Source organism: Cherax quadricarinatus, chromosome 18 (assembly GCF_038502225.1).
Source record: "Cherax quadricarinatus isolate ZL_2023a chromosome 18, ASM3850222v1, whole genome shotgun sequence".
NCBI lineage: Eukaryota > Metazoa > Arthropoda > Malacostraca > Decapoda > Parastacidae > Cherax > Cherax quadricarinatus.
Genome location: NC_091309.1, coordinates 23,336,277 through 23,357,367, shown reverse-complemented (window position 1 = coordinate 23,357,367; position 21,091 = coordinate 23,336,277). Strand labels below are relative to the sequence as shown.

Here is a 21,091-nt window from a genome sequence, read left to right as displayed (position 1 = left end):
AAGGAAGTTTGCCATCTTTTTCAGGTTCAAGTGTAAACTTTATTGATGGTTTGGCTACATTGATCTTGTTGAGGGCAGCTTGGATATTGAGACATCTTGGATAGAAAACCAATAAAGATGCTGCATTTCTCTGTCTCTAGGTTTTCCATGAAGAGATTGGTAAGCACAGCACTGAGCGGGCTGCCCACTGCCATCCCAAAGCTTTGTTTGTAACAGTTGTCCTGTTACTTGAAGAAGTTGAAATTAACAGAGATCCACTAGACTGATGAAATTTAAAAGAGGTAAAGGGAGGTCGTCGTTTTCAGTGAGCCTCTGTCTCAGAATGTTCATTGCAGCATCAGCAGGAACACTGGTAAAGAGAGCTGTGACATCGAAGGAAGCCATGCTTTTGATTTTAACATTCAGGATGGAAATTCTGAGTTTGAGGTGGGCTTGACTGATGGTGCCCAGAAGTGCTGAAAGGTAATTGGCAAGGTGGCCAGCTAATCCGTGTGGTATGTTCCCTAAGCCCGAAGTGATAGGGCGTAGTGGGATGCCAGGCTTGTGTGTCTTAGGAAGGCCAAACAGGCGTGCTGGTTTCGGTTAACCTGGTAAAAGTGTCAGTTTCTTTCCTTGTTCTGATTTTCTTAAGATGCTATGGGCCTTTTGAAGAAAAGTTTAGGTGCTTTGAAGTAACACTGATTCTGAAACAGGCTGGTATGTGTTGGCATCACCGAGGAGATTTAAAACTTTATTGTTGTAGTTGACAGTGTTGAGTAACACCACACCTCCTCCTCTGTCAGAGGTGGTAATGATGATATCATCGTTAGCCAAGTCCCTGAGTGCTTGGAAGTATCCTCTGGGAATGACAGGTCTCGAAGGCTCAGTAGCAGCAGCAGTGATAATTCCTTGAACGATACCTATATGAAACTCGGAGTCCCCTAAAGGTTGGTTCTTGGTTACCATGTCCACCAGATGATGTTTCTTCTTGTGCTCTAGGCTGAAGGCTTCTGTCTCTGTAGTGGTTAGTGTATAGGAAGATAAAGTTATGTATGATTTCTGGTCATCCCATTTCGCTCCATTTGCTGTGGGAGCACAGGCTACCATGTCCATAATTTGGTGGGCACGGTAACCAAGAATCGACCTTTTGGGGACTCCAAGTTTCATAAGGGTTTCATTCAAGGAATTATCATTGCTGCAGCTACTGAGCCTTCAAGACTGGTCATTCCAAGAAGAGACATCAATGGGCAGTCTGCTCTGTGCTATGCTTGCCAATCTCTTCATGGAAAACCTAGACAGTGAAATTCAGCACCCTCATTCCCAACACCGTTACCTGGCTAAGGTAAACTGATGATATATTGGTTTTCTATCCAAGACATCTCACTATCAAGGCCCTCCTCAACAAGATCAATGCAGCCGAATCATCAATTAAGTTTACACCTGAACTAAAAAACGATGGCAAACTTCCTTTCCTCGACGTTCTCCTGTGCAGATCTCCCAACAGTGAAAAACTTTTCTTCAAAGTGTGTGGAAAACATATCAACAAGGACGATCTTATACACTTCTATTCACACCAAGACACCCACACTAACTTCTGGTTAGTGTGACTTTGTAAATGGTCCAAGTCGGACCGAAACGTTGTCGTAAGCTTCTCTCTTTTATGTGCGGGTTATTTGTGTATTGTTCCAGTCACGGTATTGTGCCTTTTTTTGTTATTTAAAAGAGGAGTCCTCATTGGCTTCTTCTTGAGAGCTCTTCATATCTCAAGCCCTTGTTTTCTTGAAGAATGTATCTACATACACAAGCCTTTACACGTCTTCAGTTTCCATCTTTCATCCAGGATTGCAGGCTCAAGGCACAAGCTATCCTCAACCAACCACTCAGGAACAGCCCTCTAAGTAGTTCATAGTGCTCCCATGTGGTGATGTTGCCACGAATACTTGCCGGGCACATACTAAGAATAACATAAATGTTTCCACCATAAACACATCTATCAAAGACCTCACTATGAAACGCAGCCCCACACCTCTAACTTCCACAGCAGGCGTCTACACCATCCCTTGTGGATTCTGACCCAAGAAATATGTAGGTGAAACAGGCAGATATCTTGCGGTCCACTGGAATGAGCATCGAAATGGCAGTAAAAGAGATGATTTAACCCTTTCAGGGTTTCCGACGTACTAGTACGGCTTACGTACCAGGGTTATTGACGTACTAGAACCCCTAAATTCTAGCGCCTTCAAATTTAGCAAGAGAAAGCTGGTAGGCCTACATATGAAAGAATGGGTCTATGTGGTCAGTTTACGCAGTATTTATTTTTTATTTATTTATTTATTTTTTATTTGGACATGATACATAGTTGTACAAAGAAATATAGTGACTGGGTGCACATGCCAAAAGCCCCTTGTATGCAGAGCATTATGGGCAAGCTTAAAATTAACTTAAGATTAACTAAGCAATGATATATACAGTTCAATTAAGTTTATTAAGTCACAGGTACACACAAGTACAACTATCTTATATAGTGTAAATTACCTAGGATAACCCTACAAAAAAAATGTCAAATAAGGCCAGGATGAATTACAACACCTGGATATGCTGAATGTTGAAGACAGAGTAAAACAATTTGAAGTTAAATCAAGTTTATAAAATTGCTCATGAACAGTGTCCAGAATATCTTGCTGCCAATTATGTCAAAGCAATCATAGTACTAGGGGGAGATAATTATTATTATTATAATCATGGGGGAGCTCTAAACAGTATAAATAAATCCTGCAGCTCACAGTGCGTAATGAGAAAAAAAAACTTCGACCGTGTTTCTGGATTAAAACAGTGACTTTGCAGTGTATTTTCGTATGTTATTTATGGTTGTATTCTAGTTTTCCTGGTCTCATTTTATAGACTGAAAAGTACCTTGAAATTGAGCTCAAAGTAGCAGAAATGTTTGATTTTTACCAAAGTTCAAAAGTAAACAAATCATGCCAAGCATCCAATACACGTCAACTGGTGAGTCTAATATTCTTTCACAAATGCACTGATATTATTTATACCATTTCTACACTAATGCAGTAGTCTGCATACAGTAAATTTTTTATTTTTTGTGAGAATAAAAATTCAAAGTGGAAAGCAAAAAAAATGTAAGAGGGGCCTGGGGACGTGACTAACGAACAGAGAACTTGTTATTTTAGTGCCAGGAATGTCTGTCTTGTTTATTCTGGACCCTATTTGGAAATTGGTATCTTCTGAAATTTGTGTGAAATTGGCAAAATTGCCAATTTCTAACCACTTTATTGGATAGTTGAAATTGGTAATTGGGTAGTTTCTTGTACTCATTCGATAGAAATGAGTACAAGAATGCTGTATAGCCCTTGTGATTTAGTGCTTCTTTTTGATTATAATAATAATCTCGACCCTGAAAGGGTTAAGGTATGCCTGTTTCTTCCACAGAGACTCCATGGGGCATTTGATGAACTGGGATAAGGCACAACTCTTTCTCATTGAACAAGTCCTTAGATGCCGACAGTGTCTAGAAGCCTCGCTAATCACTGTCACTGATACAATAGAACGTAACACTGGAAAGCACAAAATTTCTAAAACATTAGCAGACATGATACTCAAGCAGGCAAAGCACCACCTACCCAGCAACACAGGAGTCACATGATCTCATTGTCTACCCGTCCTCATCCCAGTATGGCATTCTTCAGGTCACCATGCGTCACTCACACCTCACTCTCCGCCAATATATACTGTCTTTTAACCTTTGTATGTTAGACGTGATTGAGGTCTCAGGACTGAAACGTTTTCTAATAAATATGTCCTAGTATTTGCTTACGTGTTCTTCTAAACCAACTTGTCGGTATTTATTACCAAGGTTTATACCATATATATTTCTTGACCGATTTGAACCAAAAAACAAGAACCTACAACACATGTACTAAGTTATCATATACTAAATAAAACACAATAATATGGAAAAAGTACAAAATTCAATCCTAAATCCTACAGTTAATACAGTAAGAATTGGATTTGTACCATTCTAATTAGTATGACAAATGTTTTTCTGTCATGTACCATATCAAATGTCTTCTAAGCATTTAAGAAACAGGTACAAAGAGCCACTCCTGTTGTATAAATCTGTGACTTCTTTTGTACTAGGATAAACAGTACCACACCAAGACTCTGAATCCATATTGATAATCTGTAAAAACTGTAATTCTATTAAGTATTACATTTTCAAAGATTTTTGACAATATGCAGTAGATGCAATTCCTATGGGCAAGTAGATTTCAGTCTTTGTTAGCTACTTTACATTATTTTTTATAGGAGAAATGCTTAACACATCTAATCATCTAATATCCTGTAGGGTATGACCTGATGCACAATGTATTTATTTATTACAGCAGTGATAGTGAAATACTTAGTGTGAGCAAAATTTGTCACTTTTTCTAAAGTGGAGATACAAATAACAGACTATACAGTACAACCTATTCAAGAAATTCTCAGAACAAATAAAATTACTGTACCTGTATTAGCTTCAAGAAAACTATATCTGCAAACTGGATCAAAACCTCTTACCTGTTGGATCCCTTAACACTGTTGTGGCATCTGAATGTGTCACGTCAAGGTTGCGCACTATCACAGCTAAAAAAGGAACTTTGCGAACACCTGCTTTACCTCGCAAACTGGCTCTTCTAAGTAGCCACTTAATGTTAAATACTTGCAAAGGAGATACTGGGTCAGTCTGATCTAGCTCCAGATCATTCATCATTTGCAACCAAGGTCCTCTAGAGAAGTCATCTACAAAGTTTTGAGAGCATACAATCTCCTGAAATGTAATGGAAAATAATGCACAGTACTATAGTTTCACAAAATAAAAATGATAATAAAAGAAACACAAAGAGTACTACTAATTTTTTTTTTTTTTTTTTTGGAAGCAAATAAACTCGTTTCTCTGAGCTCAACCTGGTTTTTGCAGCTTCTACTCAACCCTGTACCTCCTGACACAGTTAGAACATGACACTGAAGAATGTTTTATTAAAGATATACAGTGGACCCCCGCCTTACAAACGCACTGCGTTACATTAAATCCATCATACGAAGCATTTGAATGCAAAAATTTTGCCTCGTCTCACGATAAAAAACTCGCCTCACGTGATTCATCCGGGACGCGTCCCACGTGTGGCCTCAGCTGCCCCATGGGTGCCAGTGTTTACAAGCCAGCCAGTGCGGTCGCATCCACACATACATTCGGTAAATTTCACCTTATCCCAGTGTTTTTTGTGCTTGTAACTGCAAAATAAGTCACCATGGCCCCCGAGAAAGCTTCTAGCGCCAACCCTGTGGTAAAAAGGGTGAGAATTAGTATGGAAATTAAGAAAGATTTTGAAGGGTTTGGGGCTAACCCTGAGAAGCCTATGCCAGTTGTGGAATACATTGTGCCTACTTCAACGATTAAGGAAATGTGTGCAAAGTGGGTTGAAGTGCAAACCTTTATGGATGAAAATCACCCTAACACAGTTATTGCAAGCTGTGCTGGTGACTATTACAATGACAATGTTGTGGCCTATTTTAGGTAAATCTTAAAGGAACGGGAGGTACAGACCTCTATGGACAGATTTGTTGTGTGACAGAGGTCCAGTGACTCTCAAGCTGGTCCTAGTGGCATTAAAAGAAGGGAAGTAACCCCGGAAAAGGACTTGCTACCTCAAGTCCTAATGGAAGGGGACTCCCCTTCTAAACAATAACTTCCACACTCTCCCCTCCTCCCATCCCATCAATCATCACCAGATCTTCAATAAAGGTAAGTGTCATGTATTCTATTCTTAGTAGAGTAGTAATTGAACATGTCTTCTTCAGTTTGTGTGTATTAAAATTAATATTTCATGTGGTAAAAAATTTTTTTTTTCATACTTTGGGGTGTCTTGCACAGATTAATTTCATTTCCATTATTTCTTAAGGGGAAAATTAATTCGCCTTACGATAATTTCAGCTTACGATGAGCTCTCAGGAACGGATTAATATCGTAAGGCGGGGGTCCACTGTATATAGTGTTGTTGGTGGTCCTTTTATAACACTGAAAAGATATATAACATAGCTTATTGATATGGGATTTTTAACACGTTAACTGTCCAAATGTAAATTATGTTCTCTCGCCCAGCACTCCAAATATTTTGGAAAAAAAAATAATTTTTTTTTATAAAAATAAAGAGCGCATTTTTCTACGTGTAATAGAACAAAAAAAAATTTTTAGGGTCAATACTTACCGAGATATGAGGCTGCAAAGTTGGCACTTGATGATCGCCTGACAGCAACATGGAGCACTGCCACTTGCAGAAATTCTACATATTTATCATTTTCTTCTATTTTTTTTTTAATTTTCTTAGTTTTTATGGTACGATAATTATGTTTTATAGTAAATCTTTTGACTTCATGAATAACTGTTGTTTATACACAAATATTATATACAAAATTATTAATCATACTGTCACAAACACATGTACACACTGATAGGTGATTCTGTACTCCTGGCTGAATCATATTCTATTATCTACAACTATATACAAGTATTTACATGTCCCACTTAAGTTTCTAGAACTCCATGATTGTACGATACTCCATGAAGCATGGATTCATACAGAGTGCCACCCCACATTAGTGATACATGAATCGTGTGTCCTTCCGCTGTTGGTTCGTTTTGTGGTGGTAGCACATACAACACTTTTTTCTGAGAATACTTCTTCTTTGGGGTAGGTGGTATTGGTATCAGGTAGTGACAGTTACGGATGATTCAGTCTGGCGCTTCCCCCACTGGTTGTGGTTGGGGGACATGTCACTATTCAGGGGCAGGTACAGGTGTGGTACTATACTTTTTTGCTATCTGTTTTATGACATTCAGAAGAATTCTGTAAACCGATGTCGTTTTCCAGTCTTTATTTCGCACATATTGAAGGCACTGAGCATTGCAATGTCTACAAGGTGGAAAAACACTTTTGTACCACTTGTGACTCCTACACACACAGTCAACGAACCCTATCAACACATCACAATTGTTGACTAGTTGCATATTGCTCGTATAGTCAATGACAGCAGCTGGCTTTACAATACGTTCATTGGTGTCTCTGTTCATTATGTCTGTACCATCTCATTACTGTGGATAATTGACAGCAATGTCACATCCCATTTGTCATGCCACGTCAGTGCCGTGATATCATTGGCATGAAATGCTTGCACTGCACCATCAGCACTGTCTCCACTGAACCTTGGTTTATGTTTTCTATTTCTTCTCACTGTTCCACATATATCAGTATTGTTCACACATAGGAAATCAGCGAGCATAGGGCTTGTATACCAGCCGTCTGTGTATAATGCATGACCCTTGCCAAGGTATGGCCCCGTCATCTTGCAAACATCACCAGAAATGCCCAATATCCATCTGTCATCATCGAGTGTGCTTCTCCCAGTGTATACAATGACATCCAACACAACACCACTCTCACAATTACACATCACAAAAAGTTTTATACCAAAGCGATTATGTTTGCTCAGTATATATTGCTTGAATGATAGGTGTCCCTTGAACAGAATCAAGGACTCGTCGACAACAATGTTCTTGAAGAGATAAAAGTAGGAACTGAATTTCTGCTTCATATACATAAACACTTCCTGGATTTTGTATGAAGGTCATTTCTGTTAGGCCTATTCCTGTCTGAGAAGTGCAACATTCGTAGCAACAGAGTGAATCTGTTGCAGTGAAGGAGGTCACAGAAGACAGGAGTACTGATGTAGTCTGTGGACCAGTAATGTGCTATATTGTGCTTGTTTGTATGTGGCATAAGCATGACAGTGCCAAGGAATAAATACATTTCATCCACAGTTTCCACCTGCGCAGCCATGACGATTCTGCAACCTCTGTGTTGTCCATGATGTAGTAGTTATAATTGTTCATCTGGGTGACAATCAAGTTCATTGTAGGCTCGTCAATGTATAATTGGAAGAAGTCTAACTCTCTAAACTCATTCGTTATGGGACATTCTGGCAGGATGCCGATGCCACTTTCACTGGCATCAAAATCAAAAGGCTGTGGCACGAATATACTTTGTGCCCAGTTCCACTCATGGTCACATGGTGCATGGTGGACCTATGGCATGGGGTGTGGGGGAGCAGGAGGAGGGACGGGATTGGAGGCAGAACATGGCTGAGGGGGTGCTGCGCGGTCCTTTGTCTGTCCATCCACTGTGGACAGCCATGTGGTCCAGGCACCATGCCACCTACCACTACCACCTCCTCTTCCTCCATCCCAGCATATTCTCCTTCACGATCACTATCACTATCAGTGGCCAGGGTTTTGGATTGTGACCTCCCATGACCCTTGGGGACTGCATATGGCGCACTGTCTGAACATAGGCGATGACACCTAAAAGTAAGCTTCACTGAGGAATAATGAATATCACTATCACTCGACAAATCCTCTAATGGCATAAAATCTATCTTATCGTCACTTACATCACTTTCACTATCGTCATCCCTAAAACAGCGGGAAAATGATAGTTTCCTCTTGCATAGTTGCCTCTGGGTAGTAACACTGTCCACTCCAGAGGCGCTTGGCCCAGGGTCTTGTGTGACCACACTGGCCACCCCAGAAGTGCTTGGCTGGGGATCTGGCATGGCCACACTGGTCACCCCAGAGGTGATGGGCTGAGGATCATCTGGGTTATCATCAATATTTTCATTAATTCCTTGATAATTATTGGCCACATTGGTCTCAAATCCACTAAACATAGGCTCTGTATCACTTTCCTCAAATAAGAGTGTTAATATGACGAGGCGTGAGTGAATCATGAGGGTTTGCCATGATGTTGACCCAAGATGGAGCTGAATGTAACTGGTGCTACCATGTGGTACTACAGGGTCCCCGATTTTTTTCATACAGCACACACTGAGTGCACAGAGCCATTCTCTGTCTAGGCCGCCTAGGCCTATCGCACCAAATTTAAAGCCAGGAAAAATAAAATGTAGATCTACGTTCAGAGTGCTAGCAGTAAGAACATAGATCTACGTTTGGACAGTTAAGGGGTTAAGATACAGTGGAACCTCGGTATGCGACCTTAATTCATTCCAGAAGGCTGTTTGAGTGTTGCTCCGTTTGAATATCGAACAAGTTCTTCCCAACCAATTTTCTGCTTGGTTGGCTGTTATCACTAATACAAAAAAAAAAAAACACCAAAAAATGTGAAGAAACACGAAATAGTTTACAGCGAAGTTTTGGCAGGTCATATTTGTTTGGTCGAGTGCTGAGCTTTGTTCGAGTAGGGAGCTGGTCGTATACTGAGGTTCCACTGTACTTCCCTCATATGGACTGCATGACTTATGTTCAAGGAAGAGCATTCTTTCTCTCACCTCAGCAAATTATATTCACGGAATATGTTAAATCAATATGGGTTATTAATCACTGTACAGAAGAAGTAAAAAAAAATGAAGGGGAGGGGGGGGGAGCTGGGGCTGTTGAGGTAAAGACATTGGCTGAAAGGATGGAGAAGAGCGTCACAGTTGGAGTAAATTGGCGTTGGGTAAGAAATCCTAGAGCGAGTCTGCAGTAATGGCAGGACCATCATAGAGGGGGGGGTTGACAAAGCATATCAGGACATTAAAGAAGTCATCTAAAATGAAGTTTTCACATTAGCAATGTTAAATAACAAAAAAGGCACAATACCGTGACTGGAACGATACACAAATAACCCGCACATAGAAGAGAGGAGCTTACGACGACGTTTCGGTCCGACTAGGACCATTTACAAAGTCACTTGTGTGACTTTGTAAATGGTCCAAGTCGGACCGAAACGTCGTCGTAAGCTCCTCTCTTCTATGTGTGGGTTATTTGTGTAGCAATGTTAAATCTTTCATTCTACAATATAAACACAACTGGAACTGTTAATCTTAAATACACCTACTACTTTCCTTTTGGTCTGAAGGGCATAATGCAGATAGATATGTAGACAAAGACTCAAGCAAGAAAAACAAGCTTTATTTGGGCATTTCACACTACATATCAGTATAGCTTTTCAAGTCACAGAGGATTACATTCAACATGTATAAAAGCACATGAAAGAGAAGTGAAAATAGGTGTAAGATCCATGTAGAAGTGATGAATATGTTATTAGAAGTAAACTGGGCAGTCACCTGATCAAGGGCCTGATCCATATTTCACAGTCCTCTGATTTTCACATTTACATTCTTGGTCAGGTAAAATCCACATGAATCTGACCTACACCTACTACCAAAACACTGTCCATATAAAAGCTTATTCTGTATGCTTGTCTTTGTCTACATAAAGCATTTTCAATTTACTATATTTCGTGCAATTCAATCTTTTCTTACCTTGCAACTAAATTTCACTCAGTGCAATGAAGATATTTGGTTTCCTTTCCTTTTTAACAAATACTGTACAATTATTCTTTTCTTTATACAGTATTCATATTTCAGTACATCTGCACATGTCCAAAAATAATGAGATAAATATTTTGGTCTCTGCTTTTGGGTATTAAAGAGAAGGAAAAAACAGCACCTTTTTCTTGATATTTTAGTTGCTTTATGACATACACTGCTTACAAGGAAAGGATTCTCACATTTCCCAATTAGGTTGAGGTAAAAATTTGTGGATCTGAGAAACTGAAACATGCAGGAAAGTACCACTAACAAATGTATAATGAGTACAGTGGTACCTCGAGTTTCGTACAGCTCCCAACTAGAACAATTATGTAAGTGTATTATTGTAAGTGATTTTGTAAGTGCATTTTTGGGGGTCTGAAATGGACTAATCTACTTTACATTATTCCTTATAGGAACAAATTCATTCGGTAACGGCACTCAAACAGCCTTCTGTAACGAATTATGGCCGAAACTTGGGGTACCACTGTATAAGCTGAAGCCATAAGTTCAGAATATCCTAATGCTCATAACAGTAAATAAAAACTAGCACTTCTACAAACACGCAATATGTTACACAGGTTTTCATTTTATTACTCATATTACTAAACAAAAAAATACCAACTGGCTATGGTTAATTAAGAAATCACTACCATAGGGAAGGTATAGGGCAATACTTTTCTTGTATCAAAAGCAACACAGTCTGGTAGAGATGTACATTTTCTAAACAACTGAATTATTCTTTTAATCAATGTCCTTTCTTCCTCCTTCCAAGAGGAAGAACAGAATATTTGATGAGTGTATGCAACAGCTTGTTTGTGCAATTTTCATACTTTTCTTTTTGCTTATGATATTCTTATATCTCAATGAAAGTACATAAATGGTGTCTGCCTTGCTTAAGATGATAGCAAAACCAACATTTGTAATACATTACCAATTGTGTCACTTAAAAGTACTTCTTAAAATGTTTTAACAATTAAACATAAATGAGATAATTAAGAAAACATTTACAAAATGCCTAACTTGAAAAGCCTTGCCCCAGGCTGGGCTGCTTGAATAGAAAAAAACACTTGAAAATGGTCACAGGCTATATCTCCTTCCTTCCTTACGTGAGGAAGGTGTGATTTAAAAGGAAATATAGTTTCACGATATATGTATGTATAATGTGCGTTCACTCACTCACTCGCTCGCTCACTCACTCACTCGCTCACTCACTCACTCACACACACACACACACACACACACACACACACACACACACACACACACACACGCACACACACACACACACACACACACACACACACACACACACACACACACACGCACACACACACACACACACACACACACACACACACACACACACACACACACACACAAACCTAACCTAACAAAACACATTAGCTTATAAATCCCCCCACCACACACACATTTTTACAATAAGCTGAAGCAGTAGAACATCCCAACAGGATAAAAACAAAATGGGCTCTCAAAAGGGAGGACGTAAAGGCAAGGGAACCGATGATGGCTGGTCGGAAAAGGAAGAATTGGTAGAACGGCTCAAGAACAAAATGGAACAACAATGGGAGAAAAGGTTAAACGAGCTTTGCAATAACATGTTAGAGCAAATATCTGCAGAGAGCAAGAAGTGGGAATCATGAGCTGTAGTAGCTGAGGCAAAGATACAGAGATTGGAGGAAGAAATGGATGTGCTGAAGCAGGATCTAAAGATGAGGTCTGAAAGGAGCAAGATGACTGAAATGGGAACATCAGCAGGCAGCGAGGGGACTGAAGGAAATCAGATCCAGAGATACAGAGGGAAAAGAAATGGGAAGAGGAGAGGGAGAGGTCAATAATTATTCATGGGCTTCAGGTGGCTGAAGGGCAGACCTATGATGAAAGAAAGCATTGGGAGAAAACAGAGATTAAGAACATCATTGCAATAACAGGAGAGAGGGACATGTCTCAGGTAGAAAATTTTCACAGACTTGGGGGGTGTTCGAGGGAAAAAAAATCGACCGATCAGATTGACATTCAAGACAGATGTGGTACGGAACAGGATACTACAACAGAAACCACTGTTAAAGGACTCTCCAGATTATCAAAAAGTGTTCCTCAATCGAGACAGAACACGAAAGGAAAGGGAACAACTGAAAGTGAGAGCAAGACAGAACCAGTGGAAGGAAAGAGAGACAGGACAGGCAATGACAGACAGGAAAACTCAGCCTTTGGGGGAACATCAAACACAAATGCTTACAGAAATCTCTCAACCCCTGTCACCACATATCAACCAAATGCAGTAAACAGAAACTAACCTCACTCCATAGCCACCACCCCCCTAAGCACTAATTCCACAATCACAGCAGCCTCCCACAATATTGTGCCCTGCCTCCCACCCTCCCAGCCTGCACCTTCCTCTTCAATCTCCCAAAATACAGTAATGGAAAGGAAGTTAAAGGTATGGTACACCAATGCAGATGGAATAACAAATAAGAGCGAAGAGTGGCAAGAACGCATCATTGATGCATCACCTGACATCTTAGCACTAACAGAGACAAAACTTACAGGGATGATAACAGATCCAACTTTTCCACCTGGATATCAGATTATGAGGAAAGGCAGAGAGAACAGAGGAAGGGGAGGAGTAGCATTGCTCATAAAAAAACAGTGGAGTTTTGAGGAGATGGGAGGAATGGAAAGAAGGGAAACAGACGACTTCATTGCAGGAACACTTCAGACTGGTGGTCCAAAGGTGATGACAGCAGTGACGTATAACCCACCACTTAACAGCAGGAGAACAAGAGAAGAGTATGATGTGCGCAATAGGGCAATGGTGAATACACTAGCTGAAGTGGCCAGGAGGGCTCATATGGGAAGGACAAAATTCCTTATAATGGGGGATTTCAATCATACAGAGATTGACTGGGAAAACCTAGAGCCACATGGGGGACCAGAAACATGGAGGGCTAAGATGTTGGAGACTGTATTGGAGAACTTTATGTATCAACATGTTAGGGATACAACCAGAGAGAGAGGAGAGGATGTTGTAGCAAGGCTGGATCTCATATTCACCTTGAATAGTTCAGACATAAGGGATATCACCCACGAAAGACCCCTTGGCGCTAGTGATCATGATGTCCTGAGTTTTGAATATCTTACTGAGTTAACAGTGGAGAATGCAGCAGCACGAGAACAAAGAGAGAAACCAAACTTCAAAAAAGGGGACTACATAGGAATGAGAAGTTTCCTGCATGAAGTGCAGTGAGAAAGAGAACTAGATGGAAAGACAGTAAATGAAATGATGAAAATAGTAACCACTAAGTGCAGGGAGGCAGAGGAAAGGTTCATACCAAAGGGCAACAGAAAAAATGGTAAGACCAGAGTGAGCCCATGGTTTAATTGGAGGTGTAAAGAGGCCAAAGCCAAGTTTGCGAGAGCATGGAAAAGGTATAGAAGGCAAAGGACTCAAGAAAACAAGGAGCTGAGCAGAAGAACCAGAAACGAATATGCAAGGATAAGGAGAGAGGCCCAGAGGCAATATGAGAACGACATAGCATCAAAAGCCAAATCTGAACCAAAGTTGTTATACAGTCACATTAGGAGAAAAAGAACAGTCAAGGACCAGGTAATCAGGCTGAGGAAAGGAGGGGAGCTCACGAAGAGTGACCAAGAAGTATGTGAACTAAACAAAAGATTTAGAGAAGTATTCACAACAGAGTCAGGAATGCTTCCAGCAAACTGTGGAGGTCGGGTGCACCAGCAGGCGCTGGACACAATACACATAACCAAGGTAGAGGTGAAGAAACTGCTAGACGAACTCGATACCTCAAAGGCGGTGGGCCCAGATAACATATCTCCATGGATACTGAGAGAGGGAGCAGAGGAACTGTGCGTGCCAATAGCAGCAATCTTCAGTAAATCTATCGAAACAGGGCAGTTGCCTGAGGCGTGGAAAACAGCACACGTAGTTCCAATTTTTAAGAAAGGGGACAGACAGGCAGCATTAAACTACAGACCAGTGTCACTGACTTGTATAGTATGTAAAGTCATGGAAAAGATTATCAGGAGAAAAGTAGTGGAACATATTGAAAAGATTGGGCTCATACATAACAGTCAGCATGGCTTCAGAGAAGGGAAATCCTGTGTCACAAATTTACTTGAGTTCTACGATAAGGTAACAGAAGTAAGACAGGAAAGAGAGGGATGGGTAGATTGCATCTTTTTAAATTGCAAGAAGGCTTTTGACACAGTACCACAGAAGAGACTGGTGCAAAAATTAGAGGAGCAGGCAGGAATAATGGGGAAAGTACTGCAATGGATCAGGGAATACCTGACAGGAAGGAAACAACGTGTGTTGGTACGTGCTGAAGTGTCGAAGTGGGCGAATGTGTCGAGTGGGGTTCCAAAAGGTTCAGTCCTAGGCCCGGTGCTGTTTCTTGTATACGTGAATGACATGGTGGAAGGAATAGATTCAGAAGTGTCACTGTTCACTGATGATGTGAAACTGATGAGAATGCAAGTGGGAGAGGATCAGTTAAGATTACAAGGGGATCTGGACAAACTACAAGTATGGTCCGACAAATGGCTCCTGGAATTTAACCCCAGTAAGTGTAAGGTCATGAAGATTGGGGAAGGACACAGAAGACTGCAGATGGAGTACAGGTTAGGAAACCAACAGCTGCAAACGTCAGTTAAAGAAAAGGATCTTGGGGTAAGCATTATAACGAACATGTCCCCTGAGGCACACATCAATCAAATAACTGCTGCAGCATATGGGAGATTGGCGTTTAGACATCTGAGTAAGGAGTCATTCACGACATTGTACACAGTGTACGTAAGGCCTATACTGAAATATGCAGCGCCAGTATGGAACCCTCACTTAGTCAAACACATCACGAAATTGGAGAAAGTGCAAAAATTTGCAACACGATTAGTCCCGGAACTGAGGGGTATGTCTTATGAGGAGAGGTTAAGGGAACTCAATCTGATGACACTAGAGGATAGGAGGGATAGAGGGGACATGATAACATATAAAATACTAAGAGGCATTGACAAGGTGGACAAGGATCGAATGTTTCAGAGATGGGATACAGAAACAAGGGGACACAATTGGAAACTGAAAACCCAGATGAGTCATAGGGATGTTAGGAAGTATTTCTTTAGTCTTAGAGTTGTCAGGAGCTGGAATAATCTGGAGAGTGAAGTAGTGGAAGCAAGTTCCATAAACAGCTTTAAGAAGGGGTATGACAAATATCATGGAGCAGGGAGAGAGTGAATTAGTATCGACCCGTGAAGAGGCAGGGCTAGGAGCTATGACTCGACCCCTGCAACCACATATAGGTGAGTACATATAGGTGAGTACACACACACACACACACACACACAAATATACACACATATACACATGCACACACACACACACACACACACACACACACACACACACACACACACACACACACACACACACAGTGGGTGCAGACGTGGGGGCACAAGGCTCTGAGAACCTTAAGTGTTTTTAAGGAGTGCAGTAACTGCTAGCAGTAATCAGTGGTTGTGACATCAGTGAACAATCCTACAAGTGATAACTAAAGTTATTAGTTAAAAAAAAGTCGAGAGGAAGCCTGAAATCATTAATATTTCAAGTGCCTAACCGTTAGTGGCTAGTAGGCACCTGTTACCACACAGATTCAAATATACAAAGATCAAAGTGAGTGTGAAAGCGAGTGTTCAAGAATTACCAGAGTTTGGATAACAAGTGAAATGTGGGGCACCATACAGTGAGAGGGAAAACGTTAATAAGCAAAAGGAGAAAGGAAAAATAAAACATATAATAAGGGAAAGTGGCAGAGTAGGCCTGCTGAAGCAGTGACGTCACAACAAGTGGAGTGCCATTATTCATATAAAGTGAAGTGTATATAATGTGAAGTGTATACTATCATAAGTGAAAAGTGAAATCACATGAGGAACGCAGGATGTATGAGCATATACAGTATGGTTATAAACATCACGGGTGAAGGATCTCCAAAATAGTGATAGAAGGCCTATGTACGACGACTACGTCATCAGCATCTGGCAACTTGTCACCACACCGCTGCCAGCGCAGTTACACAACCCAGGGCAACATGGGTTTAGAACAGGTCACTCCTGTCTGTCTCAACTATTGGATCACTACGACAAGGTCCTAAATGCACTAGAAGATAAAAAGAATGCAGATGTAATATATACAGACTTTCCAAAAGCCTTCGACAAGTGTGACCATGGTGTAATAGCGCACAAAATGCGTGCTAAAGGGATAACAGGAAAAGTCGGTCGATGGATCTATAATTTCCTCACTAACAGGAGAGAGAGTCAGCCACAGCACCGTGTCTTCCTTTGCAGATGACACCCGAATCTGCATGACAGTGTCTTCCATTGCAGACACTGCAAGGCTCCAGGCGGACATCAACCGAATCTTTCAGTGGGCTGCAGGAAACAATATGAAGTTCAATGATGAGAAATTTCAATTACTCAGATATGGTAAACACGAGGAAATTAAATCTTCATCAGAGTACAAAACAAATTCTGGCCACAAAATAGAGCGAAACACCAACGTCAAAGACCTGGGAGTGATCATGTCGGAGGATCTCACCTTCAAGGACCATAACATTGTATCAATCGCATCTGCTAGAAAAATGACAGGATGGATAATGAGAACCTTCAAAACTAGGGAGGCCAAGCCCATGATGACACTCTTCAGGTCACTTGTTCTATCTAGGCTGGAATATTGCTGCACACTAACAGCACCTTTCAAGGCAGGTGAAATTGCTGACCTAGAAAATGTACAGAGAACCTTCACGGCGCGCATAACGGAGATAAAACACCTTAATTACTGGGAGCGCTTGAGGTTCCTAAACCTGTATTCCCTGGAACGCAGGAGGGAGAGATACATGATTATATACACCTGGAAAATCCTAGAGGGACTAGTACCGAACTTGCACACGAAAATCACTCACTACGAAAGCAAAAGACTTGGCAGACGATGCAACATCCCCCCAATGAAAAGCAGGGGTGTCACTAGCACGTTAAGAGACCATACAATAAGTGTCAGGGGCCCGAGACTGTTCAACTGCCTCCCAGCATACATAAGGGGGATTACCAACAGACCCCTGGCAGTCTTCAAGCTGGCACTGGACAAGCACCTAAAGTCGGTTCCTGACCAGCCGGGCTGTGGCTCGTACGTTGGTTTGTGTGCAGCCAGCAGCAACAGCCTGGTTTATCAGGCTCTGATCCACCAGGAGGCCTGGTCACAGACCGGGCCGCGGGGGCGTTGACCCCCGGAACTCTCTCCAGGTAAACTCCAGGAGCTGAGAAATCTGAAACAGCCTAGAGACAAAGATAATACAGAAGTAGCATCAGCAATGTTTACATCAGACACAGACAAAGGGTCTGAAGGGAGCATGGAAGCTAAACTGTATGCAGAGATCCTGTCAAACCCACATGGGGCCAAAACAAAGACAGGGAGCACACTAGGACAGAATGAGAGGTTGGACGACACTGAAGGAACTAGGACTTGTGCAGGGACCTTACCAGACACTTGTGGGGGCCAAGAACAGGTGAGAAGGAAGGACAAACCAATGAGCATAGGGGCCACAGCTAGGGAAGGGACTGAAGGAAGAAACACTCCATGGGAAGGAACTACAACACCTCAGAGGATGCAACGGGAGTCACAGTGGGAGGTGGAAAGGGAGAGATCAGTTTTTGTCTATGGGCTAGACGAAGCTGAAGGGGAAACTTATGATGAAAGAAAGCAGGAGGAGAAAAAAGCGATTGAAGGTATCATGAAGGTGATAGGCGAGGGAGACATGATCCAGGTGGCAAATTTTCGGAGAATCGGGTGGTTCACAAAGAAAAGGAATCGGCCTCTCAAAGTAATTTTCAAGGCAGAATCAACTCGAACCATGATCCTGCAGGAGAAAGCACGGCTGAGAGGCAAACAGGAGTTCATGAGTGTGTACCTAGATCGAGACAGAACACAGGAGGAAAGGATGATACTGAATGAGAGAATGCAAAAACGAAAGGAGGAATAAATGAAAAAGGAGAGCAGAATAACCCAGGAACAGGTGGAAGGACAAGCACACCCCCCAGAAACACCTGCAGAAGGACTCCAGCCACGACACCCCAAGGCAACTGAGCAATCCAAACCAACCATCACACACCGATCCCTCTGTTCCCACCCCCTGCACCAGGAACCCTACCCCTACAGCAACCCCCTATGGAAGCTCTTCCTCCACCTCCACTGCAACCCCCCACAGGCCCCCACCAGGGCTCCTGCTCTCCCAACCCCAGTATTCCCCCAGGACCACAGTTACAGTATTAGAACAGAAGTTGAAGGTTTGGTACACAAATGCGGATGGATTAACGAATAAATATGAGGAATGGCAAGAAAGAATCAATGAGAAGTCCCCAGACATCATAGCAGTTACAGAAGCAAAACTCACGGAGACAATAACAGATGCAATCTTCCCACCAGGATACCAGATCATGAGGAGAGATAGAAGGGGCAGAGGGGGAGAAGGGGTTGCTCTGCTCGTAAAAAAATGATGGAAATTCGAGAAATTGGGAGGCATAGACGAGACAGGAGAAAGGGACTACATAGCAAATACACTTCAATCTGGGGAGCACAAGGTGGTCATTGCAGTGATGTATAATCCACCACAGAACTGCAGGAGGTCAAGAGAGGAATATTAAGCGAGCAACAGAGCAATGGTGGACACACTTGCTGAGGTAGCAAGAAGAGCTCACTCCAGCAGAGCAAAGTTGCTGGTTATGGGGGATTTCAACCACAGGGAGATTGACTGGGAAAACCTGGAGCCACATGGGGGTCCCGAAACATGGAGAGCCAAGATATTGGATGTGGTGCTGGAAAACCTCATGCACCAGCATGTTAAGGACACTACCAGAAAGCGGAGGATGAACCAGCAAGATTGGACCTTGTGTTCACCCTGGGCAGTTCAGACATTGAGGACATCACATATGAGAGTCCCCTAGGAGCTAGTGACCACGTGGTTCTGTGCTTTGAATACATAGTAGAGTTGCAAGTGGAGAGAGTAACAGGAGTTGAATGGGAAAAGCCAGACTATAAAAGAGGGGACTACATAGGGTTGAGGAACTTCCTGCAGGAAGTTCCGTGGGACAGAGAACTGGCAGGAAAGCCAGTAAATGAAATGATGGAATATGTAACAACAAAATGCAAGGAGGCAGTGGAAAGGTTTATTCCCAAGGGCAACAGAAACAAAGGGAAGACCAGGATGAGCCCCTGGTTTACCCAACGGTGTAAGGAGACAAAAACAAAGTGCAATAGAGAATGGAAAAAGTACAGAAGGCAGAGAACATATGATAATAGGGAGATTAGTCACAGAGCCAGGAACGAGTATGCACAGGTAAGGAGGGAGGCCCAGCGACAGTATGAAAATAACAAAGCAATGAAAATCAAGACTGACCCGAAACTGTTGTATAGTCACATCAGGAGGAAGACAACAGTCAAAGACCAGGTGATCAGACTGAGGACAGAAGGTGGAGAACTCACAAGAAATGATCAGGAGGTATGTGAGGAGCTAAACAGGAGATTTAACCCTTTGACTGTCGAGGTCGTATATATACGTCTTACGAGGTCCCGTGTTTAACGTATATATACTCATAAATTCTAGCGGCTTCAAATCAAGCAGGAGAAAGCTGGTAGGTTCACATGTCAGAGAGTGGGTCTGTGTGGTCAGTGTGCACCATATAAAAAAAAATCCTGGAGCATGCAGTGCATAATGAGAAAAAAAACTGACCATTTTTTTTAATTAAAATGCCGACTTTGTGGTCTATTTTCGAATAGTATTATGGTTGTATTCTCGTTTTCTTTGTCTCATTTGATAGAATGGAAAACATATTATAGAAATAGATGTGATGTTGATTGATTTTACTATAAAAAGAACCTGGAAATGGAGCTCAATTTAGGGGAAATGTTTGATTTTTGCCGATGTTCAAAAGTAAACAAATGATGTCAATGTTCAATAAATGTCCAACTAGCCATTCTAATATGCAGTCATGAATGGGTTGATGTTATTTATACAATTATTACAGTATTGCAGTAGTCTGCATAACAGTAAATCTTCTATTTTTTGTTTGAATAAAAATTTAAAATAGAAAGCAAGAGTAATATCAGAGGGGCTTGGGGATGTGACTGATGAACAAAGAAAATGTTATTTTAGAGCCAGTAATGTCTGCATTGTTCATTCTGGACCTTATTTTGAAATTGTCATATTTTTTAATTTTTGTGAAATTGGCCAAATTGCAAATTTCTGACCACGTTATTGGGTAGTTGAAATCAGTAAATGGGCAGTATCTTGTACTCAATCGATAGAAAAAATGGAGTTCTAAAGAAATAGCTATGAGTTTGGTTGACTGGAATAATGGAATTAGCCGAAAATAGAGCTCAAAGTGGGCAAAATTGCCGATTTGTAAATACCGCTGAGGTCGCTAACTTTACGAGAGCGTAATTCCATCAGTTTTCCCTCAAATTTCGTGTTTTTGGTGTCATTACAATCGAAAAAAGATTCTCTATCATTTCACAAGAAAAAATAATATTTTTTTTTAAATTTTGCGACACCAGGAGACACTTCAGGATTGGGGGTTGCGACAGTCAAGGGGTTAAGGAAAC

The 21,091-nt window shown here is 41.5% G+C and overlaps 1 protein-coding gene across 4 annotated transcripts in view; it reads right to left on the bottom strand.

Moving 5' to 3' along the window:
• The window catches only part of LOC128689233 (homologous recombination OB-fold protein), a 46,456-nt gene that overhangs the window by 9,273 nt on the left and 16,092 nt on the right, over positions 1-21,091 (bottom strand). For 3 of the 4 annotated variants that reach the window (XM_070086334.1, XM_070086336.1, XM_070086337.1), the window contains exon 4: positions 4,555-4,804. In XM_070086334.1, coding sequence (XP_069942435.1) covers positions 4,555-4,804 — 250 coding nt within the window. The remainder of the gene's footprint in view (positions 1-4,554; positions 4,805-21,091) is intronic. The other variant, XM_070086335.1, reaches the window with a different exon arrangement.